At 45.5% G+C, this 27047-nt stretch overlaps 1 protein-coding gene across 1 annotated transcript in view; it reads right to left on the reverse strand.

The window, feature by feature from the left end:
• TMEM178B (transmembrane protein 178B) overlaps nucleotides 1–27047 on the reverse strand; it is a 307161-nt gene that overhangs the window by 881 nt on the left and 279233 nt on the right. Inside the window, exon 3 of the mRNA XM_066634398.1 lies at nucleotides 25957–26094. Coding sequence (XP_066490495.1) covers nucleotides 25957–26094 — 138 coding nt within the window. The remainder of the gene's footprint in view (nucleotides 1–25956; nucleotides 26095–27047) is intronic.

Raw genomic sequence — 27047 nt, forward strand, 5'->3', positions numbered from 1 at the left:
TCCAACTCCTTTGCCACTGAAGCAGTTGGCCAGAAGAGGGAGCCACAGATGCATCACACCAGAGTCTGCTGTTCTTGACTACCACCAAAGCAGGTGGTGGAAGATGAACTGCAGACAGTGTAAAGCAGCAGTCCTGCTGAGTCAGCAGTCTGCCAGATGTCTCATGACACAGCACTTTCAACTAGAAACCAGAACAGACTGATTCTGCTCTTGCCTGGACCACTTCTCTCTCTCTCTCTGCCTCTGATAGGATGCATGTGCACATGACCCTCTCCATCATGGTTGTCGTAACATGATATACATGTGAAGGACCGTGTGCATGTCTCATCCTCCACTAGAAGAAATGGATCTTTGTAAGAGCATTTCACCCAGCCCCTTGCTCTGTTCCTGCAAATGTCTGGCTCTGGTTCTCCCTAGTCATTCTCCAAGAGGACCCCATGGAAGAGCCATGGATTCAGCTGCATTCAAAAAACAATATATTCCAACGGGTGCATCCAATCCTCCCTCCCCAACTAGTTTCTATCCACCCCTCAAAACGTGGGCCTGGTCCAAGAAATGCAGCGTCCTCATTAGCGTCTTTAAATTATTTCCTAGCCTTATCAAATTGTTGAAGAATAAATAAACTCAGCCCGCTGCCTGCTCCACACTGACAAGCCTCGTTCTGCTGGAGCAGCTTTGCAGCAAACTCCTTCTGTGCATGGATTAAACGCCTCAGCAGCACGAGGCTCTGGAGAGGGGCTGCATTGTGTGGTACAGGCTTGCCGAGAATATAAATGATTGTTTAATTACACACTGTAGCCTCATCATCGGCTAACAGACGGGTGCATGACAGATAGGGTTTAGTTTAAATCTGCCCTTATTTATTTATTAAAGTGCCTCGGGAAGCACAAAACTACCCGATTGGCTGACGCCGAGACCATGCTACGTGAGATCACAAATCCTCCTGGATTAGAATTTAATACACTTCTTTAGAAGAAGACGCAGAAAATGCAACAACCAAAGAATCACAATAGGCAACTGAGATGCTTTGAATGTGGCGAATTTGAACTAATGCACACAGGTTCTCGGACAGCAGGGCAGCTTGTACACCCTCCTCAAGTGAGCATGTACCAACGACTGTGTGGGGAAATCTCAAGGTGAGCCAGGCTGCATCTGTTTCCATGTCTGTGGCAGTCAGGGGGACAAAAAATGCAACAATGGTGGGAGAAATGGCTTCTGACTGTCGTATTCAGCAGCTTGGTACACATTTGTCTGCAGAACTTGTGACCTGCCAGTTCAAACACAGCCCATCAGTGCAGGATGGTGGCTTCCAAAGGGCTTTGGTAAGCCTCTTTGGGGCCAATCCTATCCAACTTTCCAGGGTCAATGCAGCTGCACTGTAGCCCCAAGGCAAGGGGACAAATGTTCCCTTATCTTGAGGAGATCTCTGTGACTGCCCGCCCTCCTATCTGTGGTTTTTAGTATCTGCAGTAGAACTTATCCCCCATGAAAACGGAGTGGGGGGAGCCTATACCACAATCCAGGAAAGTGAAGTAGAGATAGCAATATCAATCCAGCACTATCAGGCAAACTGTAAAGCAAACAAAATGTATATGAAGGTGCCTTGCTCTGAGTTAGACGAACCCACTGGTCCTTCTAGGTCAGCAACATCTGTACTGCCTTGCAGAAGGTCTCCAGAATTTCAGACAGGGGACTTTTCCTTAACCTTGGCTCTTCTGCATGTAAAGCAGCAGTTCAACCACTGAGCTATACTCTCATCCCCAAGTGAAAGGTACAACCTCTCCTTTGGAAATTCTGATAGAATTTAAACTAGAAACATCAGACCTAGAACATTTTCAAGGCAAATAAAAAAAAGTCTTGCAAACATACTAAGGCTTTTGTAGCTGGTTGAGTTTAAAGCATAGTTTTATGCTTTATGCATAGTTGAGTGTAAAGCATAGTTGCTCAGGTCTTTAAATCATGGATTAAAATACATTATAGGATCTAGTCCTAATGTTTCGCTTTCAACTGCGTGAAGATGCTTTTCACAGTTGAAAGTGAAACGTTGGGTCTAGATCCTATAATGTGTTTTAATCCATGGCTTGAAGACTCGAGCAACAAGTTAAATTATGCTTTTTAAAAGTCTTGACTTGGAGCCAGAAAGCCATCAAAGTTTGTGCCAAACAAGCTTCCTTAGGGAGAGCATTCCAAGTATGGGGTGTTATGACAGAAAGGTTTCTCTCTTGGTCCCCACCAGCCTCACTCTGATGATGGGGAGATTTGGAGCAAACATTGCTTGCTTGCTGCATGCTGAAGTCCTAAACCACATCATACATGCATAATGCATATCTATGTCTCACTTGACCCCAGTATGTGGCTTGGCTCCTGTTTGTGAGATATCTGCTCCTGTTTGTGAGATATCTCTGCAGACAGGTTATTTCCTGCCTTCTTATTGTGGTACTGGTGCATGAATGCAGGGCCTAGGAGAGGGGGGTAAAGAGGGTAATTTGTACCCGGGCCCAGGGTCAGAAAGGGGGCCCAGGAGCCAAAGGAGGGAACCCAGAAAGTTCCTGGGACCTGACATTTTCCTATCTTACCTGAATTCACTGCCAGCACATAAAGCTGGGGCACAACCATGTGCATACAGTGTTAACTGCTGCTGCAAGCCATACACACCAGGCCCAGGAAAGCATCCATGACCCTCCTTATCACAGTGTCAAATCTGGGAGGAAACTGGTCTACTACAGTAACTCTTTGGCTTGTGGATCCCATAACCATGAAGGAGTATATAGAAGCACAGGAACCCAGCTGTGGGGCTACAGCTGCTGCAGAAGTTCATTTTGATCCATTCTAGTGTGAGCCTAAATACAATAATCCTTATTTTCTGCAATGCATTTTCTATATTTCAGAAATTTTAGAGAGACTTAGGAGTGTGTTGTTTTTCCATATTACTTTATTTCGCTGCTAATGCCACATGGTTGGGTAGACCTGGACTCTGCATCAAGAAGCCTAGTAGACCTGAGCTCCAAAGACTATTGTGGCTGTCAGAACCCTCCCCACCCTACTTTGTCGTCCCCCCTGTTCTGCTTGCCCCCATTGCCCCCCTTCCCCTTTGGGAAGGGGCCCAGAAGAAACTTTGTACCCCTTGCTAAAATTCCTCTCATAGGCCTTGCATGAATGGTATTGCTTGAAGGAAGGAGACTTGTAAGTGCAGGTAATCAGTGTTAATTTTAGAACTCGGTTTCCACTTTCTGAAACATAGGATCTGCTCCGTGACCCACCAGGCTTGGAGAAATCCAAGGGACATTGTTAAAGAAATGAAAAGAAAAGAAAAATTCCAGCTTTGGCTTTCTTAGCAGGCATGGCTTAATGCATTTGCAGGACATGGATCTAATGACTCAAGGACATATTGCTCCATTCCATCTCCAAACATAAAGTCCATTACTGAGTGCAACCAGATTGCAACCTTGGTAGAAGTCCTTTTCATGATCAGTCTTGATTTGAATGACCTCCAGCTGATCAGCTGCTTCCACTGCAACAACGTAAAGAGACACCCTTTCTCTTACCAATGCAGCCAATTCGTCCTTTCTTCTGGATGCATATAATAGACCTATTTCTAATCTAAACTGGTATTTAGATTGGTATCTCTGACTCTGACTTTGGCTTTTACGTTTAAAAGGGAAACACAGAGTTGCTGGAATTTGTCAGTTTGACAACCTCGGAGTCAGAAGAATTCTGCTTATCTACAGAACCAACAGATAAGACAGCCAGTTTCTATTGGTGGAAGTTCAGGAGCTCCTCAGGAGCTTGATTCACTGTCCTTTCCCTTTCTCATCTGAAGCATCCTGTGAAACTTGAAAACTTGCTCTTTCAACCCTCAAAATGTTGGATTAGGAAAGTGTATTCAGGGAATCAAACCATGAAGGGGTTTTTGGATCATTTCTGGGTCCAGTTCTGCTTCAACCTTTGGTATATTTTAAACTTTAGCTCTGGCAGGGCTTCTGCACAATGCTCTAATGTGTGCAGGTCTCCAGCCGTTTGCACCAGCAGTTCCACAGTATACAAGAGCAACACACCTTTTTCAATGCCCTAAGCCCACAATTGGATTGGGATGGGAGGGACATGGCTAGTAGAGGAGGCCTCCACCATATTCTAACTTCTTTCCCGTGTCTTGAAGCCCTATGGTGGTTTCCTGGACGTGCACCAGCAATTTTGCTGGCGCAGATCCAAGCAGCCCCATTGGGCAGGCTGGGGCGCTACATGGGATAAGGGAACAAATGTTCCCTTACTCCAAGGAGACCCAAAGTCTGCCAGATTTCAGAGCTGGATACAGCATGGGTCATGCGGCCCTGCTGCACCAGCGCTAGTTAGGATTAGGTTGTTGGTTCAGTCTCTGTAGTTCAGTATTGAAAAAGTCGGGGTGAATCAATGCTGCACCAGAAAATGAAGCAAGAACGTTCTGGAAACGAAGGCCATTGTTTTGTGTCACATGCTTAGTGCCTAGATGCTGACACCAGGGGTCTCCGTCCCAGTCCCACCCCTCTGGGATGGATGGGACACCCATGTGGCATCAAGTTCCAGGAATGGGGAGAGGATCCTAAGGGAAATTTAGGGAAAAACAAAACGTTACACACAAATTCATGTAACCTTGTGCCAAGGGCCAACATTTCTTTTTTAAAACCAAAGCAGCTACAAGAGAGAGTAATGGGAGTGGAGGAGTTGTGTGTGTGTGTGTGTGTGTGTGTGTGTGTGTGTGTGTGTGTGTGTGTGTGTGTAAAAAGAAAATAACCTTTTTCTTTCCTTCCAGTCATTTTAGCTCAAAATCACCTGCAAGCCGATCTCCCCAAACACATGCACACACACACACACACACACACACACACACACACACACACACACACACAGAGGGGACGATGACGCATTTTTCTGTGGCAGGGAAAAGTGGCATTATCTTTACTGACTTCTGCCATTTTTCTCCTCCAGATCCCCCCCAAACATCCATATGCACCATCTCTTTTTGTGTGCATGAGAGAGAATGGCTTCCAGTAGAGAATCAACAGGAAACAAAACCGAATTTCTCCCTGCTGCTTTTCAGCTCCATAATGTCACTTCTCCAAGCTGCTTTTGATTGAGAAACCCAGGAAGGAAGCTGCCTTATGCTGAGTCAAATGGACCAGTGGTCTATCTACCTCAGTCTTATCAGCGCAGACCAGTAGCACCCCTCCAGGGTTTCTGGCAGGCATTCATTTTTCTCTTCCCTTCTGGGAGATAAATAGTAATAACAACAACAACTACTACTACTACTACTACTACTACTACTACTACTACTACTACTACTTTATTTTTAACCCGCCTTTCTCCCTGGAGGGACTCAAGGTGGCTTACAACAAGGTTAAAACAAATTTAAAAACATAATTTAAAAACAGATAAAAGCATATTAACACATATCATAAAAACAGCAGTCAGATAAAAAGTAGTAAAAAGATAAAAAGAGCATAGAGCAGCAAGTCATAAAAGAATCAGGCCTGTAAAAAATTAAAAGATGTTGAAAAGATGTTAAAAAGGCCGAGAACTCAGAAGGCTTGTTTAAACAGAAGGGTCTTCAGGCCTCGCTGAAAAGTCTTAAGAGAGGGAGTCCTTCTTAAGTCAAGGGGAAGGGAATTCCATAGCGTTGGTGCCACTACTGAGAAGGTCCTATTTCTAGCCGCCGCCCCACGTAACTCCCTAGGCGGCGGCACTTGTAAAAAGGCCTTCTCTGATTATCTAAGAGGACGAGCCGGATTGTATGGAAGTAGACGATCTCTAAGATATCCTGGCCCAGAGCAGTATAGGGCTTTAAAGGTCAAAACCAGCACCTTGAATTGGGCCCGGAAACAAATGGGCAGCCAATGTAGCCGCTGGAGAAGCGGACTGACGGAGTCAAACCACCTACCTCCAGTAACCACACGGGCCGCTGCATTCTGCACTAATTGCAGTTTCCGAACTGTCTTCAGGGGCAGCCCCACATAGAGTGCGTTACAATTATCTAACCTCGATGTCACCGTGGCATGGATCACCGTGGCCAGGTCTGCATGATCCAAGTACGGCTGCAGCTGGCGCACCAGCCGAAGCTGAGCGAAGGCCCCCCTAGCCACAGCCACCGCCTGGGAATCCAGGAGCACCTGAGAGTCCAGGTGGACCCCCAAGTTGCGGACCTGCTCCTTCAGGGGGAGATGTTGGAGGCTAAACTTGGGATCTTCTGCGCACAGGGTAGATGCTCTGCTACTGAGATGGGGGCCCTTCCTCCTGCATAATAGGTACAAGTAGCCCCTAAGAATTCCTCCAAGCAAGTACACTATGTGGTGTAGTGGTTTGGGAGATAGACTTAGACCTGGAAGATCCAAGTTTGAATCTCCCCTCAGCCATGAAGCTTCCTGGGTGACCTTGGGCCAGTCACTTTCTCTCAGTCTCACCTACCTCACAGGGTTGTTGTGAGGACAAAAGGAGGGGAGCAGCTGTGTACACCACCCTGAGCTCTTTGGAGGAAAGGCGGTATAAAAATGTGAATAATAATAATATGTTCTACGTAGTCCCTGGCGCACTGTTCACAAAGGGTACATATGGGATCTGCAACAAAATGCATCTCCCCAATCCTCATGCCACTTGGCTCAAGAGGGCCAATTTCCCTTCTCTCCTTGCCCCTCCCACTCCCATGTTCTGTGGTTTATTTTCCAATGGACAGCTCAACATTTTGTGGTCTCTGGGAGCAAGTGAGCATGCTCAGTCTACATCAGGCTTTTTCTTTCAGTTTACAAACTGCTCTCCTTCTGCATACCTAGGGAGTCCTTGGAGTACGCAGAAACCACTGCCCCATCTGTGAATTGCCCTGCTTCATGTACAAACCAATAGACACTCAGCCATCTCGGTTTACTATTTGTGCATGTACATACATGCCGTAAGTACACCATGAAGCTACTACTGCTGGTATTGGTAGTTTCTTTTTCTCAGTGTCCATTTGAACCCTGCTCCTGCTACTCTTGATCACACTGCTTGTCAGCCGATCTCAGTGATTTCACTTGGCCATCTGTCCATTAAGTAGCTAGCTTGCAACTCACAAGTTCCATCCTATCAGGCAAATCAATGGTTGGTGAGCTAATGAATGAATGGCTGAAGAGCCAGGATGGCGTAGTGGCTCAGGAAATTGACTCAGACCTGCAAGATCCAGGTTTAAAACCCTGCTCAACCATGAAGCTTCCTGGTAGGGCCAGTCACTCTGTCTCCCTCAGCCTCACCCACGTCACAGGGTTGTTGTGAGGACAAAAGGAGGGGGAAAACATGCACACCACCCTGAGCTTCTTGGAGGAAGGGTGGTATAAAAATGTGGGGGGAAAAATGAAGAAATTCACTTTCTCACACAGTGGCTGGTCTAAACTGAATTGGGCACCTGGCTACTGGAAGCTCTGAGACTTTGTTTTATTGACAGTTCCTTGAATTATTCAATCCTAAATTGATGTTTTTGGTATTTACCTCGTGGGTCACTGGGAAAAAAATGCAATCCTTTCATTCTTAAATTCTCCTGATCTCATTTGAGTTCTATAGGGACATTTCTCTCAGTTCTCCTCCAGTTGACGCCAGGCCTCCTGCTCAAGACTTCTCTCACTCCAGCCTTAATGGTACTATTCTTTAAACTATAGTCGCCTGGCAGCATTATCAAGGAGCAGACATTTTCCAAAGCACATTGCTTGCTTTCCATGACTTTGTTGGAGGGACTTCTTTAGTGTTCCCAGAGGAGCACTCTCTGCTCATTTTGGCCTTGAATTGCCACTTACCAGTATGGAGACCCTGTATCAATCACCTCCCAACAGCAAAAATGCTACGTGGATCTCTCTGCCCTGAGCCAATCAAAGATCTGATGGAGCAGTAGTGAGAACCACAAAGCATTATTGATTTTCCTCAGCCTCTCCAGAGATCTGAGCACGTATCTTGACTCGGCTTCTCTCAAAGGGTAGATTCATGGGATTGAAAACTGGTCCTAGCCATGGATGAAAATGCATCATTGTTAGCCTCACAGTGATGTAGTCTGAGCAAATCAATTTTCAGCCCCTGCTGAAGTGTAGAAAAAGTTACACCCCCTCATCATACAGTAATGAATCCATCTGGCCATGCAACAAATCAATCAGGTGGTCGCTTCTCCCTCCTTCTGGCCAGCAGCAATGTGCACCTATTGTGACCAGGGATAAATTTGAATCATGCGGAAGCATCTCTTTTCTCTATCATTGCTGAGCTCTTGTGACTCAGGTATAAAGCAATTGTCGACACAGGCAGTGCAACCAAGCCTGAGACTCAGAAAAAAAGAAGAAGCCATGAGTATTACTAAAGAATTTGTTTCAGTAATGAGGTGCCAGTAAGCAATGGAGAAGGCAGCAGCAAGGCATGGAAGCAACATGAAGGTATCCTGAGGGCAAGGTGTGGGGAGAATAAGGACAAGGCTGCTCAAGTCCCACAACTGCCTGATAGGTAGTTGCCCTTTTTAGTGATTGGAAGAGGGCATTGGAGCCATGCCCACTGTCTCTGTTCCCAAACTCCACACATGTATCCAATGATCAGAGTACAGTATATGCATGCACACTGTGTTGCTTCAATGAGATGCTCCTATTGGCTAGTGGGTAGGGAGGAGCTATTGCCCTGAAGATTCTTCTCATTTCCTAAGCCCTGGAATCCTGGGAGGTCTGGGGAGTCCTCTGCAGGGCTCCCCATGCCTCCAAACACTGGCTGCTGGTAAGTTAAAAAAAAACCCCTCTTTTCCCCGGCAGCAGCATGATCCTGAGGATCGCGTCGCTGCCTTCCCCCTCCCCACCCCATAAAGGGGCAGAGAAAAGTGCTTCCCTGGCTGTTGGGTCATGACCCACCATTTTGGGAACCACTGTCCTAGAGCATGTGACAAATAATACACATGAGAGTCTCCATTTCAATAGACGATGGATGTATCACAGAGGAGCGTGTAAAAAAAAAAGACAGTGGGTGGGGAGAGGCCAGGTTATACCAGGATACTTACACACAGTGGCACAAATGCAGACATCAAAGCTGGTTCTCATATTACAGATTTTCACCATGGAAATGGGAAGAGTCATATTCCGAAGTAGAGCACCTGCCAATGGTCCCAAGTTAAAAACATATGTGAACATATGAAAAGCCCTGCTGGATCAAGCCAAGGGCCCATCTAGTCCATCTTCCTGTATCTCACGGTGGCCCACCAGATGCCTCAGGGAGCATTCAAGACAACAAGATAGCCATATCCTGTTGCCACTCTCTTGCATCTGGTATTCAGAGATAGGCTGCCCTAAAATATGGAGACTGGATAGCATCAAGATGGCTTGTAACCTGCATTGGACTTTCCCTCCATAAATCTGTCCAACCCCCTTTTAAAGACACCTAGGCCAGGTGCCATTACCACACCCTGTGGCAAGGAGTTCCACAGATTAATTACACACTGGGTAAAGAAATATTTTCTTTTGTCTGTCCTAACTCTTCCCTCCAGTCAATCAATCAGTGTTCAATCCCTGGCATTTCCAGTTAAAAAGTCTTACTTTGCAGGAGTTAGAGTGCTGGAGTGCTGCTGCAACTCAGAGTAGTCCGTACTGATCTAGAAGGACCAATGGTCTGACTCAGTTGAAGGCAGCATTCTCTGTTCGTGGAAGATGCTTCCACATAAGCAACCACAAAAGCCCACATGAAGGCCATAAGGTGTGACAAACCAACACATCAATCTCCCACTGTGGAAAAACTCAGTGATAGGATCATCACAGTGAAGGGATTTCTATCAAAAAATGAACTTGGGAATGCTGCCATTACATCGATGTGGAAAATAAGCAATGAACGGGCTGAGAAGAAAATGTTTAATAACTAAACAATGAGGATGCACTGACTTCTTAGTGTAACGTGGCTGAAGCTCAAGGAAGCTCTGGTCAATAATGTGGTACCCACCAGACTCTCAGATCTCTGTACTGAAGTAAAGATGTTTCTGCCTTCCACTCCTGAAAGCAAGCATTTGCCTGTGATCAGTTGGCTCTGTGAATGCCCTCCTCACTCCTCACTCCTCACTTATAGATAGACGCCATGTGTCTATCTATAAGCAGCAAAGCAAGCCACAAACAGGATATTTGCTAGCCTTCCTGTCACTGCCTCTCCATAGGGAATAGGTGCTCCATCTGTGGCACTGCTGCCTGTCATGCACCTGTTAAAGTCGCACAGCCTCTGTCAGGGGAGGCAAAAAGGTGGCAACTCTATTGCTTAGCAATCCATACTTGTTTTATGCAACTTGACTTATTGATTGCCTGTGAAGAAGCTTCCTGTGCTCTAGGTTTGGTGACCCGGAACCAAGATGAGATCAATCAAATTTGCCTACTCAAGTGCATCTTCCATATAGTGATAGCTTTCATGGGAAAGCCAGTGTGCAGATCGTGCGTGCGTGCGTGCGTGCGTGTGTGTGTGTGTGTGTGTGTGTGTGTGTAGTGCAAATGGGAAGTAATGGAATCCAGAGTGTTTGTATTTTGAATTGTTTTTATTGTACTTGAATTACACAACATGTTAATTATAGAACTGCGTAAAAAAATTTTCTCTGAAAAAAGGTAAAAAGATCAATATATAAATATACAGGTAAGCTGTATTTTTTTGTAAGGATTGACTGTGAACCTGGGGCCCTGCAAGAAATGTTTCCAATGGGGCCCTGCAGCTCCAAGCGCCAGCCCTACCATACGCTCCCTGTATGCTTGATTTGCCATTTTACCATTCTAACATGCAGTGGTCATTTATTTGTGGAATCCATATTTTGACAGTACTGTCTGTTTTACTCAGTGTCTTGGGAGCTGTGACTCTTTATTTTTCTACTGTCAAGATGTTGCTGTTCATTTGGGTGTGCATCCGTTTTGTGCTTCGCCCACTGGGGTCAAACAGGAACCAGGCTAACAAAGGCCACATTCCTTCACACCGTTTGGTGGAGTAAAGCTCAGAGACTTCTAGATGCCTGTCTTGTCAGCAGGGTTGCAGTTTAAAATCTCTTTGTTGAGTCACTCAGTACTTTAAAGGGCACTTTTTGCTGAGCCCTTGGTATAGCAAGGCTTGGTTTTTCCTCAGCATATGGAATGTTCAAGGTACGTTAACTCCGCGACCGAGATGATTCAGCACGCAGTAGTTATCCATGGCTTCCTCTACACCATTTGCCATTGAATTGCATAAGTCCTCAACTCAGGCATAGGAAGCACAAAATGTACCATCTTGCCTCCTTAAAGACAAACATCTCTATGGTAAAACCATTCAAAATGGTTCCCACACTACAGTTTTCAAGCCAGAGAGATGTTTTCGTATAGGACAGTGTTCTTCAACCTGTGGGTTGCAATCCCTATAGGATCACAATGCCTCATTTTGGGGGTCACGGCAACTTTTCAAAGCCTGTGCAGGAGAGGACTTGGCTCCAGTCCAGTAATGGTACTGCTTTATCAAAACTGAGTTTTGATATAATCCTGCACAGCCTCTACCCTCTGTCTTGCCCCACAGCTCCTAAGGCAGGCCCTGCTCAAGCTTCTACCTGACAGCATTTCTGCGAAAATACAAGAGGTAGGGACAAACAGGGATTTCAGGGGTAGGCAGCAAAGGAGGGGATTGCATAATGAGATGACGGTGGGATCGGTGAGGTGTTTCTTTCTTTCTTTCTTTCTTTCTTTCTTTCTTTCTTTCTTTCTTTCTTTCTTTCTTTCTTTCTTTCTTTCTTTCTATCTATCTATCTATCTATCTATCTATCTATCTATCTATCTATCTATCTATCTATCTATCTATCGGGGTTATGGCACAGAAAAGGTTGAAGCCAGAGGGAGGATCAGGCCCAGGAGGGGGACAGAGCTGGTGGCAGACTCTGCCATTGAATTCTATCCCCCCGCCCTGTATGGAAAGCCCGACAAGGCCTCCTCATTTCTGCACCAGCGAAATAGCTGATGCAGCTCCGAGAAGACCCATTACCTCCAGCTGCATTCTACCCAGGATAAGGGAGCCACTTTGCCAACAGTCTGAGGCTAAGAGGCAAAGAAGGAAGGCCCATAGCCAGGGAGACAGACCAGGGACAGACTGCATTTGCTCCTGGTGTGGAAGGGATTGTCACTTCCGGATTGGCCTTTTCAGCCACACTAGACGCTGTGCCAGAACCACCTTTCAGAGCGCGATACCATAGTCTTTTGAGACTGAAGGTTGCCAATACAATACAAGGGAGCCAACCTTATCCTGAAGAGACTTAGCAGCTGCCATGGCCCCATAGGAATCCTCTGGGGCTTTGGATTGGGTTGCCCAAATCTCCTTTTGTCTAGTGAAAACTTTGGTCAGCATATTTGGCCAAGGTGCCTTGGCTTCACAGCATCACTCAGGGACGATGGCCCAAGCCAATCTGCTGCCCAAAATGGTGCCACCCACCTGCCCCAAATTCCACAGCCCACCTGCCAATACACCCATGCACCAGGCAACAATGCCCATGTCAGGGCACACTGCACTGTCCTTTTCTCATTCTCTGCCACTACTTATAAAGTGTCAAGTGGGGGAAGACCCTAGGAGCAGAACTTCACTCCCAGCATCTTCCCACCCCCAGCACTGTAAAAAATGTGGCAGGGAGGAAAGGTGATGGCCCCATTCCCGAGTGCCCTCCGGAGAGTAAGCGCTCAGAAAAAGGATCACTTCTGTACAGAGCTGGAAATGGGGGAGAAACCTGCTTCCCAAGAAGAGAATGCAAATTGAGGATGGGGCAGTGGTTGAGTGGATGGTCAAGTGGTGACTGGGGGAAGGTGGCAGGTGGGCAACGCTGGCCATCCTCATCCAGCTTCCTGTCTCTCCCCAGCTCACTGCTTGAAGTAGCCATTTTGCTCGGCTGCATGGATGGGCTGCTGTTGTCCTCAAAAGGGCCTGGTTTGCCACAGCTTGCATCCTAAATATACTTTAAATTTGCCAGTGGAGTTTGAGACAAAGCAGCTGAAGCTTCTCCCACTTGTTCCTCCTCTAGTCCTGTCACTTACAATTTCCCCTCCCTGTCCCTGTTTGACACACATGGAGTCATGTTTAGGAAGGTGCATGAGTGAAAGGGCTCCAGGGAAGAACAGGTGCCTTGTCTGCAGAGCCCTATGGCACTGGGGAACTGGATGGCAAATGCATGACTCTGCAGTACCAACTTTTCTTCTTCTTTTTTTTTTTACTGGCCATTCTTCCTCTTTTTTTCCTGGCATTAGGATAAAAGGAAAGACATCACTTATGTGATGTCTGCCTGTTTGCCAGGTTGTTGCTAAACTAACAAGCAGAGAGCCAAGAGAAAAGCTGGCAACGTGGACTGTGGCAGGCAGAAGCTCTGGGAAAAGCCAGTGCAAAGTCATCCTTGCAGAAGGGGAAGGCTGCAAGAGCCGAAATGGACATGGCTCCATGGGTCCAGCCTTCACAGGAGGAACGCAGCACGAGTTCATGTGACATTCCGCAGACAAAACATGACAACAAGGAGAAATGAATTACCATCCCTGCCTAGGGTTTTTGGCAATGCAAAGCCACCCAGTTTTGATTAAATAATCCAGTTGTATCCATCCAGAGTCCCCAATAAATAACTGGTTGAAGTCAAGTTGTTGAGAGGATTCTTCTCTACCTCCATCATATCCAGTGAAAATACAAAAAAAGTCTGGGGAAAACAAATCCTGCATTTTTTTTTTAAAGCACAGACAGGAATAAGGATTCTGAAGAGTTATATTATTTCTGAGATGCCAAATGTCAGGACACAGATATGAGGAGAATGCAAACTTCCTCCTGGAGTAGGGGTGCCCAAACCCCGGCCTGGGGGGCCATGTGCGGCCCTTGGGGACTCCCAATCTGACCCACAGGGAGCCCCCAGTCTCCAATGAGCCTCTGGACCTCCGGAGACTTGCTGGAGCCTGTGCTGCCCCAACGCAACTGCTCTCAGTGGGAGGACAACTGTTTGATCTCTTGCGTGAGTTGTGGAATGAGGGTTCCCTCCACTGCTTGCTGTTTCACGTCTGTGATGCAGCAGTGGCAGCCAAGGAAAAGCCTGCCTTGCTTTGTGCAAGACCTTTTATAGGCCTTGTGCTATTGCAAGATCTTCTTTCATTCATATAAGTTTCATCTCTAATATATTCATTTATGTAAATGTATTCAAATTTTAAATGTTTGTCTGCCAAAAAGTTTGGACACCCCTGTCCTGGAGTAAGAACCACCGTACATGGGAAGGGATTTGATGTCTTTATCCGGCAAGTGATGGCACCTAAACATCTGCAGGATAAGGACCACTGGAAAATCGCTTGGTCAATAGGAAAGCCAAAAAGATAACTTGCTGCCATTCTTCTCTACTTTCCAGGCAGCTTGTTAAAGGGGAAAATCCATCACAGGCTCAATGTCGACAATGTAAGAATTACTAAAAGAAAACAGTACATTCTGGAGAATCAAGAAACTGCCTAGCAGAGTCATCCCAAAAGCCTAATAAGCTTCTCAGCCACATAGGATCACCTGAGCTTCCAGGTGAGAGCTGCTGAATCACATGTTTGGAGAATAAAACAAATCCTGTGGTCGCAAGTGGTCAAATAAGTCAGCAGAAATACATGAAGACAGAAAGATTGCCAATAACCTGGGCAAAGCACAGAAATTCTGGGAAAACTCAGCATGCCTACAAAAGCTAAAGGATTTTTTTGGTTGTTTTTTTTTTTTTTACAAAGCACATGATAAATGTATTAGCCACAGAACTGGCATCAGGAATGTGCATGGCCAACTGAAGAAAAGAAAGAAAACGTGGTCAGAATGCCAGCCAAAAAAGGACCAGAGCTCTAATTTGCTGAGATGCATGAGGATCATTTTGACCTTCGCTGACACAAGAACGTTACGGAAAAGAAAGCATGTTAATGTCTCAAGTTCTTGACAGCCAATCCAATAAACTTCTGCACGATCCCATTCACGTTTGGGATGGGCTTCAACAATTGGTTGGCTGGGGCAACATCACAAGCGATTTCGTCACCTTGTCACGTCTCAATGACGTCATAGGAAAGAGGCAGCACCATCTCTCTCCAGGCAAGCCAGGGACCCCTCCCTTTTCTTTCAAGTGGTGGGGGGGAAGGGAGGGGTCGCTTTGTCTTGGAGAGAGACTTTGGGGCTTTGCCTGGCTGGTAGGCTGGCTGGCTGGCTGGCTGGCCTCTCTCTCTCTCTCTCTCTCTCTCATTAACAAGGTTATTAAACAACTGTTTTCCTTTCATTTAAAGGGCCCTTCTCATCAAGTTGAGATAGAAAAATCTGTGGATAATTAGGTTATACCTGCAATCCCTTGCATTACTCTCTCTACAATATTGAGAAAAGTAGTTTTTAAAACTGTCATTTTAAAGGGATGCATGTTTCCCCTTCTCCAGGGATCAGCACATTCCTTCTCATTTGCAGGGGCCATTCATGTTGAGTCAAATCCATGTATAAAAAATCAGTGTATAACAAGGTTGCACCTGTACTTTCATTTAAATCTACCTGTCAGTGGAGTGACCCAATAAGCGTGACCTAGGGACTGGCGCGTGGGGGGGGGGGGGTAGGGAAATACCTTCTTTCCTTCTCTCTTTTACTTAAAAAAAAACGTTAAAGATGTTTATTATTTTAGAGCAACAAAGGATCAAAGAACAATTAATAGCTGTTTCACTGCCAACTGCAGTCTTCTCTGACCCCTCTCAAATAGGCATGCCAGTATTGGGTATCATGTATTAGGCACTAATTCAATTAAGTTCCATTATCAAACTTCCACCCACCACCCATCTCTACACAAGGGAAAAAAATTAAGAGAAAGGAAATGGTAAAAGAAAAGGCAATAAGCCATTCTCCTTTCTCGCTTTTGCTGTTCTCATTATAACCCGGAGGAGGGGAGTGAGGAAGACAGAGATGGACACAGATGTTCAAACTCTTGCTTCAAACTCTGCCTCTTTTCCCTGTAGGCTGCAGAAGACATAGCCAGGAGGTGGGGGATCTTGGCAGGAGGGCCTTCCTGCTGGCAGCTATGCCAGTTCTTGGAATTACCCTGGTAATGTAATCACCCAAGCATTAGCATAGCCTGCTCTAAATAAGGGCCAAGCAATGTATAGGTGGGAAATTATGATTAGATCTCCCAAGTATCATGAAAAAGGAGCTCTAGTGGGTGGATGGGTGGGTGTTAGATTGAAACAATGAAGTTGGGGAAGGGGTGTTTAACTCTTAACTCCCATGCTATTATCCTAATTTAAATGCCCCCAGCTGTTGATTGCTCTGTTGGAGGCCTCCAGTCTGCTGCTTCCAAGTCTTCAACTTTTCTGTCTTTAAATTCAATTTAAAAAAAAAAAAAATCTAACAGCACCATTCATGTTATACATTTCAGGACAGGAGCTCCGTGTAAGACACCACACACATGTGGCAAAATGCTCCTATAAACAGAGAAAGTCAAGGAGAAACGAGAAGCGGTCCTGACCTGAGGGCATGTGACTTTGGTAGTGGATGGCTAATGGCAAAAGCTGAGCTACAATAGGTATGAGCATAAAAGCTTTTATGAGATTGCTAGGGGACAGAAGGTCAGCACAAGGCAAGATTTTGTACAAATGAAATGGCGCCATAAAACCACACAGCAGCGAAATGATACAGGGTTATAATGCACTTTGGTCACTTGAGAGTTGAAAAGTATAATGGCACTGGATGTTTGGGAGTGGGGTGGAACTTCATTTTGCTTGATGATAAGGGTTGTGTACAGGGTTTTAGATGGTGGGGGCAGGGTGTGGAAGAAAGGAGCAACAAGTGTTAGGTGGGAAAGGACATGGACCCCTCCGACGCCTTTCTAAATACTCATCTGCTTCAACGATCTAGTTTGTCTTCAAGAATCAAATCTCTTTTCCTCCAGTCAGATCAACAATGCCAGTGGCCAGAAAACAGCAATTCTTACCTCAATTAGCACAACTACATGGTTTTGTGTTAGAGACAGTGGTTGCCCTAGTGTCAGGGGAGCTATTGCATAGTGCTTGTATCATTACCACCAGGTGTGCCCTAGGATTGGCCCAGAGATTCCAGGAATTAGCATTGTTCTCCAGGTTATGACTGAAAGCAATCTTGGAGTTTCTCATCAAGACTTGAGGAATTTCTAATGTTATATTATATTGGGTTAAAAGATCATCAGAAAGAACCTCAGCTGGCAACCCTATATACCACTAGTCTATGTTCAAGCCTACTTGGGTCATTTCAAAGTGCTCACCAAACTGCTGTGCTCCATTTTCTTAAAGATAGTGTAGCTCTGCAGTGCAGACCTCCTTTATTATTTAATGGGGGTAGTGCATGGGTAATGACTGTGGCTGAATCTGCTGACTCTATACCACCTTTATCACCTACCTAGTACACTGTTAATTTTAATTTATAATGTAGTTTTTGAATGAAAACAGCACTTTCTGCCCTATTAACTTTGGAAAACATGGACATCTGCAAGCAAGCAAGCAAGCAAGCAAGCAAGCAAGCAAGCAAGCAAACAAACAAACAAACAAACAAACAAACAAACAGTTTTCTCCCACCTCTAGCTATATAGTTCTATGCAAATCTTCCTTTGAACATTCAGAGTGGTTTACATGGGCCCCTAGTGATCTCCCATCCAGCTAGTGGCAAGGTTGACACCCACTTAGTTTCAACAATGCTACACCATCAGGTGCTTTTCTTGTATTTATTCCCTAATAAGAGTGTTGAGAAAACTTTATTCCGAGCCAGTAAGTCAGTTTCAAAGTATGGGAGATGATCCTCTGCTGAAGTATCTCCTGTATGAGATGGGACTGAAAAATAATGGAAAGTGCAGGTAAGCATAGCTTCCATTGATTTCTATGAGAGAGGCAAAAGTGATGGTCCTGGTGCACTGTGGCTGTGTAATGTCTACTGGTGCAATTTGAAGCTTGCACCAAAAATTACAAAACTTCAGTGGGAAACACTTGAGAGTCCTGTCCACTTGATTCTCAAAGTGGTAATTGGAACTAAAAAGGAAAGAGGACTTTGACTCAATTATTTTCAACCTCATTGCAAAACACATTTTTTTAAAGTAACAATATATATGCATACTAAAATTTGTTTCTTCACCATGGGATTTTAGATGTGAGAGTATGAGATAATAGCCCACAAATGATTCATTTTGACACATCCCTTGATATAATCTGATTCAACATTCCATTCAAATCCTTGTTATGCTAAGTAATAGGAGCTGGCCAGGAAAGAAAAAAAAAAAAAACACTGATAAAGAGCTACTTAAAAAAAGAAAAGAAAAACAGCATAGGCATTCCTCCAGCAGGCCTTTCAACTCTGCAGCTTTGAGAGACTGGCTGTTAATGAGCTTGCCAACTGACCAGAAAAAAAAATGGTCTGCTCTTCTGCCTTTAATGGCAGCAATATGTGCCGCTGCCAGAATGCTGATTTCTTCTCTGATATTTCCTTAGTTTGGGTCAGGACTAGTATCAGAGATGGATCATGATGGATCCACAAGCACGACCCAGAGACTTCAAAGATTTCTTGACTTGGGTGCTCAGATGCTAACAGACTGTCTGGTTTGTGGGGTGACCAGATGCAAAGGAGGATTGGGCTCTTGCGCCTTCAACAATAGAAGGAATTTTAGAAGGTGTCACTTGTCATACAGAAATAAGGAAAAGGTGCACCTGCTGAAATTCCCTCTACACAGGGGAAAACTGTACCATATACTCCTTTGCATCTGGTCACATTGTAGGTTCACTCTCAATCAATCCCTTATTCTAGATCCTGCAATTCCATACCATGTTTTGAGGGAAGGCTCCTTAACCTGAAAGCAGCTGGAAAAGAATGACATACAAGAAGGCTCTTGGGTAACTGAAACAGCATTAAGAACACCCCGCCGTTGTCTACAATTGAAAGGGAGCAAAATACTATATCCCCAACAAGACATGGCAGAGAGTGTCCTAATGTATCCAGTCATCTGTAGTAATGCCATATGTCAAAACTACCCTGAGGGGCACTCTTAGAGAATTGTAGCAAAAAGCAAATAAACTGGAGATAAGCATGACTGTAACTGAATATATACTGGCTTTTTTGTCCATTTGCATGATATAAAGTTGACGGTGAGCTGGCCTGTCAAATAATACCCAGGATGCTTGGTAACCTTGCCCTTGTTTAGGTCCTTCTAACATGGTCAACACAGCAAGCTCTGATGGAAGAGACTCCAAATCATTGACTTTTCTGTTTTTTGCAGAAGGAGCCAGGGCATCAACTCAACACAATCCATCAATTTTTTTAAAGTTGGCTGCTTTACGCTTTGATGTCCGTGAGACGAAAATCAGCTCACATGGAGGTTTGTGCGTGCAGTATTGCCGCAACTGGAAAAGAAAGCTGCATCACGGTGATGTGAAAGCCACCAAAAGGTAGAGATAGTTGCCACTGACAGATGTCACACGATTTAACCTCACTCCTGCAAACTTTGGTTGAGTGTTGGAGGAATAATCTGTTTTGATGTGCAGTTGCTTCTTTGAATCAACGATTCTCAAGCTGAAATCTCTTTTTCTGGTGGTGCTTTTAACAGCCTTGTGACAAACCTTCAGCTGGCGAATCTGCCTATGTTCCTTGAGGAAAGATTTGGGTGATCAAAATGAGCAGGAAATGAGGAAGATGGGATCAGTGCTTGAACAGGGCACCAAGTGGTCACCTTGCTCATCTCTGGTTATCTCTATATGGCAGGGATGGGAATTTGGCAAGATGGCAAGACTTGGGCCGAGTCCCGAGTCTCCACCCCCTGCAACTTGACTCACGCCCAAGGCTTTACTGACTCATCCCCCCAAATTCCTGAGTCATTTTGACTTGAGTCAGTGTCTTTTGGATCAGGCACACCACAGCCTGGGGACTGAGAGACCCCAAAGGGACTGGGAGACATCTGAGCTTGGCAAAGCAAGAGGGGCAAGACAGACAATGGGAGAGGACAGGAGCGGAAAGTGGAAGAAGGTTCGACCGGTAGCAGGTGGGAGGCTTATGTTAAGAGTAAGACCCAATCCTTTGCAGCTCTACTCAGAAGTAGTCCCAATGCCTATCATTCAGTGAGGTAGCTTCTTCCTCCCAGGTAACAATGGCTGGAGCCATGAAGAACTGCTTCCTGGTTTCCCCACCTTCTTTTTCTCCCTCCAGTCAATCCTAAAACAAGAATCCCCTTGGACTCCTCCTCCTGCCCTACCTCACCCAGAGGGGGAAAAAAGATCACCCACACTTTGTCCCATGATCACTGGTTCCTTCAGAGATGGACAAGAGAGCCTACTCCTGCCTTCCTCCCTGTGCCTCCTGCTCGATGCAAAACTTTAACCCTTCCTTGCATCCAGGCTGCTCGCCCAGTCTGAATTATAGCCCCACGAGGTGTTTCACATGCTGAAAAAAGTAAGCAAGCACACCCAGACAGACTTGAGTTTGCATACATGGGGACTCATTTCCGAGTCTTTTGACATGAATTGTGGCACAGGCATGCAGAACTAGCTTGTGCGAAAAGACAACAGACTGCAGAAGTGGGGCCTACTAATATAGGCCTGTATGCACAGATGCTCTCACTAAGCTATTTCTGCCCAATGTTGCATATATGCAACAAGGACCAAATGTGTACACTTAAAATGTGTTAAGGATGGAGGGGGGGGGAGTTCAGGAATATCAGTTCCTGGACCTTGCAACTTGTGTGTGAACCAGACCTCTTTCTTTAACCACTCTGGCTTGTCTGGAGCATACTATTTTGCCATCAAGTAATTATGACATCTGGGTTTCTGCTATGGGTCAGCAGCTTATGTGAAATGTGTCCATAGCACAGACTGGGCCTTTGTTTCTCTTAGGGCCAAACCACACATTATGCATGAAAAGTTATGGCCTCTTGATTTCCAGGGCTTTCTCTTGGCATGCAGATCACAGCAAAGTTGCAGTGGGGTAAAGGATCATTAATACTTTGCCCCACCATGGTTCTAGATGAGATCATGTCCCTTCCCACACACTCTTTACAGAAGGGGGAAAGCTTCCAATTCAGGGACCATGATCCTGATCCATTAATTAACATCAGGGGAAAGATGAAAGCCCCTTCCCACTAGCTACTGTCTTGTTGCTTTCTGCATGCTATTTTAAGGGAAAAGAAGTCAAAACGTGCATTACACAAACTGTGTAATTTGGCCTTTATTAGCTCAACTGGGCTTCTTTAAAACACTTGCTTTTTGAATGTGAAAAGCTCACTAGACAACTTGGTTCACTTTGTAGAATTGACATTGTTGTCATTCTTTGCCATCCCACCAGTCCTTGTGTTTATTATCTGCAATGATTTCCTATTTTCTTCCAGATGGTTGGCAAAGATATTGAATAGCATTGGGTCAAGAATTGATGTCTGTGCAATGCTTCCATTTAATGATAATTTGCCTGTTAACAATTACATTGGGAACCTACCAGTTACCCAATTTCTAATTCATTTGACTTGTGTTCTTATTGATTTTTGTATAGTGCCAAAGGTTTTTTTTTTCTTCCCCAAGTGCTAAATCAAATACCCTGCAGAAGTTTAAGCATATTATGTCAATATGGCTGCTCTCCTATAAAAACATGGTAGACACCTATCATTGTCTGAACTTTGTCCTGCTAGAAGTTATGAGGCATCTCATATCAACATCACTCCGATTTATCCACGTACAGGGTTATCTAAAAGTTTTAGATGTCTTCCAAACAATACAAATCTAGGGACTTATTCAAGGATCTTGATAAATAGCACAATATATTTCCCATATTTCTTTAATTAATGAGTGTATATACAGCATAAGGGTTGCATCCAAATCAAGCAAATAATGAATAAGTCCCATAGGACTTCAATTAGTCATAACTATATTATCTCATTAGTTTCAATGGGATTTAGTCATGACAAATCTTCTTTGGACACTCCCCACTGTATTTTTTCTTAAACAAATTGCTCATGAAAGCTGCAAAGTACATAGATTAGATCCTATGCAACATCAATGCAAAATCCAATGCATATCTACTACAGCAACTCTATTAGTTGCCAATAGTACGGATAAGATAAATCAGGGTGTCAAACATAAGTCCTACAGGTCAGATGTGGCCCCCCGGAAGCTCTTTATCTGGCCCTTGGTCTCTCCCAGCATCACCATCAGCTGCTTTCAGCTGCTGAGCTGTGCTGAGGTATCACTGCTGAAAGAGCAGCCCGTTTGATAATTGGGCTCTCCCATATCTTAAAAATGTGATCAAGATTTGCATATTTTCTCTTCTGCCATTTGTAGCTAATGAGTTCCAAAGTGAGGAAAAAAGTGCTTGTTTCTGGTCATGACCTGCTTTATGGCATCACTTCTGGCCCTCAGCAGGCATCACGAATGCTATTTGGCCCACTATATGAAATGAGTTTGACACCCCTGAGATAGGTCTTCCCTTTCATTTGGGAGGCAGGGATGGAACCTGTCAAGGACATGTCGAACTAAAGCCCACTCCTAACTAAATTCCTGTGCAGCGATGGAGCGTCACCAGCACTGGTTATGCTGTATCCCACAGAGGAATCTTGGCGGTTGGAGGTCTCCTCAGGGTACAGGGACATTTGTCCCTTGCCCCGGGTAAGCCCCAGCAGCCACTGGTACAAGTCTGAGTTGATCCGTGCTGGCCGATCAGGTCCAGGAAGGGGATATGATATGGCACATGCTGGCACTGCCCACCCTGGCCCCTCCTAGGTTCGACCCTCCCATCCCATCTACTCCCCATTTCAAACCTCCCCGCCCTTCTCCCTGCGATGGACTTACCTGGTCCAGCAGGTGTCCCTGCCACTACCAGAGCCAGTGGGAAGGATCCGGTTATTCCACTGGTGCGCCTGCTAGTAGAGCTGTCATGAAGCGCTTTATGGCACTTTTGCAACAGCACACACTAGTGGAACGCGTGATCTGCCAGCAAAGTAATTCATTAGGGTTGGGCAAAAAGTCTTCTGCTGATACCAGAGGATGCCTCTACTTGCTTCTTCAGTCCCTGGCTGTTGGAGCATAGTTCTTTTTCAGGCAAGGAGGGGGATGTGAGCTTCTTACAGCTGCTCTTTTGGCCGGGGTGGGGGACAGGCTGATCTTTATCCTCGTATAAGTACATCCCCTGGGGGCTGGGGATAAGAATAGGCCCTCAGTTTGGCTGTACTTGTCGTAAGAGGTGACTAAACAGCCACCGGGTAGATGGGACTCGTCAGCCTGGGAAGCCAGCTCATCTGAGAGAAGGAAAACTCTGATCCCAAACCTCCACTGCCTTGTGGCTACATCCAGTTACGGAAAAGGCTTCAGGAGTCAACCTCGAGGCAAAATCCGGAGCCGGAGTCCCTGAGGCAGTTCATGGCTGAACACAGTCACGTTCTGGCAACTCCTGTGACGCCGCTGGAACCAACCGTATTGGCCTCTGCCTTTCCATTGGACCATTTCAGTGATGTGGAGAGGGGGGATTTGCTGCATGGGTAACAGCCTATCCTCCATACCTACTTTACCCAGGCTTCGCGCACTGGAGAGGACACTCTGTTCCAGAACCACCATTCAGAGCATGACACCATAGTCTTCCGAGACTGAAGGATGCCAACACAAGTACATGCCTAGGATTCCTTCTCAAGATTATTCTTCTGCTCTGATATGATGAATGGGAGCATTTTTATTAATTTCATTTAAGGAGAACTGCAAGTTTTGAGGGCAACCTTATGCATATTTACTCAGACATAAATCCCATTATGTTCAATGAGTCTTAGGGCGCAATCCAAACCTGCGCTGGAGCAGGCAAGCCAGGAGGCTTGCGCTGCATCCAATGCAGGTTTGTTGGGTGCAGCGGCTCAGCCAGGGGCAAGGGGAAGCTCTTCCCTTTACCCCGGGTAAGGGCTGCGCACCCCTATGGGTCTCCTTGGACCTGCGCCACCTCTGGAGGTGGCGCAAGCCCAAGGAGAGCAGAGTGGCTTGAAGCCGCTCTACTCACCCCAGGGATGGGGGTTGGGATCTGGCATAACCACCGGGTACCAGCCCTGCTCCCAGCTCCTTGCGCGCCTGCCCCCGGGGTCGCCTATCACCTGCCCTCCCCCACCCAGAAGCGCCCCCTCCTGCCCCCTCCCCGCCCCCACACCTACTTTTACTGCTTGTGTCAGCGCAAGTGCGCGACACAAGCAGCAGTGTGGGAGCCGCCATGGAGGCTTCTGCCTGCCTCCGTGCATTGGCACATCTAAATGTGCTGACTTGGCTCCCAACCTCGGAGGCACAAACATGCTTTACGGCACGTTTGCGACCCTCCTATGCCTAAGAGACTTGGGCTGGCAAAGGCGCCTTTAGGATTGTGCCCTTACTCATTGATAAATGTGACTAGATAGTTACAACTGATCAAATGGAGGTTTAATCACAGATTCATTTTTTAAGGGTTCAGATTTTCTTGAATAATTGTTATCCTTTCAAAAATTGAAAACTCATGATTAAAGCTCTATTTGTTCAGGACACTGGACTTGCGGAACAGTTCCTTTGTGCTCCAAAAAGTATCGTTACTTGCACCAAGAAAAATGTATACGCTCTATTCCCAAAGATATCAATGCCTTGTACAAAGGTGATACTGTAGTTCGATACAAAGGCATTGCCGATAAGAAAAAAAAAAACTGCTGTGTTCATCTTTTGATTCTACTAGTGTTCTCGTTCTCTATTTCTCTTTCTCTCTCTCTCTTTGGTTAACTGGCAGAGGAAAACCGTTACATAGTGTCATCCCCACTTGTTTCAAAAATTGCCAGACACATACACTTAAGAGAATCACAGCATTGCCTGCTTCACAAATTTCATTAGGATAATAACAATGGTTTTCTTCTCTGTTGGCACAATGTCCTCCAATGAGAAACTGTCATCTTCATTCAGAATCCCAAAAAGCAGTGGTATTGAGGTGGTGCAATAGGTAATAAACAGTTGATTAAGCAGTTACAAGTCAGACAGTTCATTAATTAAAAGATCTTTATCTGGTTAACGGTTGAAATGGAAACCTAATGGTGAATAATATGGGTAGTAGGTGAATGTCAACCGCATTAAGCCTCTTAGGGCTGCTGATTAAGGACTATGTCTTACTTTTCATAGGGACTTTATCTGGCAAGCCTGCTCATATTACAATACAACTGAGGGCAAGTTCAGATGTTACCAACCACCAGCCCTGCCCACCCCACAGTGAGGGGAATGAATGTGTACATTCCCCCTTCCCACCCAGCAGGCCATTCCACTTTTTTATTATTACATTGGGTAAGGATAACTGAGAAAATGTAAGTGAAGGTATCTGAGCAGTTGGGGAAAGTGCAACGTAAATGCAAAGGATGCTAATACGGTAATGCTGGGCATTTGTACAGCGCTTTCTGAGTGTGCAATGCGCTCCACACGTATTATCTCAATGCAATCCTTACAACGATTCTGCCAGGTAAGTCAGTATTGTTGTCCCCATATTGCAGCCGGGAAACTGATGCTTAAAGAAAGTGGCTTGCCTAAGGCTACCAAGCGAGAATGCTTGGCAGAGAACCAGGGAAGGCCCAATGCACACCTCATTTCCTCCTAGACACTACATTATACTGGTTTGCTTTCCTGTAATGTCTGACCAATGGTGTTGTTAGGGGGTGCAGGCCACAAAGTGCATTGAAATATCTGCATGCCATTAAAAATTATAGCCAAAAGGTCCAGTGAGGGCAGGGCGAGGGTGCACCACCATGGCCACTGCCCAGGGCATTGCCCTGCCTACTGCATGGGAGGAGGTCCATACGGGGGTGGCGCGTTGGCCTCCCGCAGCAGGTGACACAAACCCTAGTTGCGCCACTGTGCCCGACCAGCTAATTATCTGATGTAATGTCAAATTTTTAAAAAGACATTGAAAACTTGCTGAATGGAATAGCAGAATCAGAATGGACCTCTTGGTACTTTGAAACCGAAAAGATGTAGACAAGCTTAATGACATTTCCGCCAACCTTTTCCCCCTTACCTCCCATGAGGAAGAGAAGTCCTGCCACATACTGCATAAGGCCTCGATCCCAGCAGCAGCCCAGCACCCCGATAATCCATCCAAAGAGGATGATGGCCACAGCCATGCCCATGAAACCAGCTGTCATTCTGCGCAGGTCTGCAAAGGAAACAGACAATTGCGTTATCATCGCTTGTCTTGAACTGTGCTGTTGGAGCAAAGATTTCAGCCTTGCCGGCAGCTTTTGGGGATGGTTGGCAACCTTCAGTCTCAAAAGACTATGGTATGAGCCTACAGCACCCAGTATTCCCAGGTGGTCTCCCATCCAAGTACTAACCAGGCCTGACCCTGCTTAGCTTCCGAGATCAGACAAGATCAGGCATGCACAGGGTAACAGATGAGGTTATCACAAATGCTGTTGATTGCCGTGTTGGCCTTAAAGAACAAGAAATGCAGAATCTGTCCCCTTAAGTTGTAAGTTACACAGAGCTCTTTGCCAGGGACAAAATATAAATAAATAAATAAATAAATAAATAAATAAATAAATAAATAAAAGAGGGGATAGCTGTTAGCACTGCAAAGAGCAAAGCCAGTTACTTCTGCAAATATTAGCCATCACAGAGAGATAATTGCTCATCTGAAAATCCTTTAGCACTATACATTGATCAGCAGGGAGCTACAAACGCAGTATGGGAACCTGTGATCTCCACTTGACACATTTGCCCTTGTATTCAACAAGGTTATTAATTTTTACTCCCCAGGCAATTCTTTGAAAAGTTTACAATTCTGAGCATTGCCAGGCAGCGAGAACACACTGCGTGACCACTATCCAGATTTTGAATAAATGTAGGGCTGGATTGACCGGTATGCTGAAATGAAGTGTCCTTAGTGGCGGGCAGCTGTAGTGATTAGGGAGAGCCCTAGTGCCAGGACCTCCCTCATTTCCTTCAATGTGCCCCATGGCAGGGCCAAAACTGTTAGACTCAGCTACCACCATGCCAAGCAGAGAGAAACCATTCTTGAAAACTTCCCTCCCACATATGTGGAGAATTCCCAAAACCTATGCAGGAGTGTATAGCCAAGGGTCCAAGAGGATTAGGGCAAAGCTCTGA

Source organism: Tiliqua scincoides, chromosome 7 (assembly GCF_035046505.1).
Source record: "Tiliqua scincoides isolate rTilSci1 chromosome 7, rTilSci1.hap2, whole genome shotgun sequence".
NCBI lineage: Eukaryota > Metazoa > Chordata > Lepidosauria > Squamata > Scincidae > Tiliqua > Tiliqua scincoides.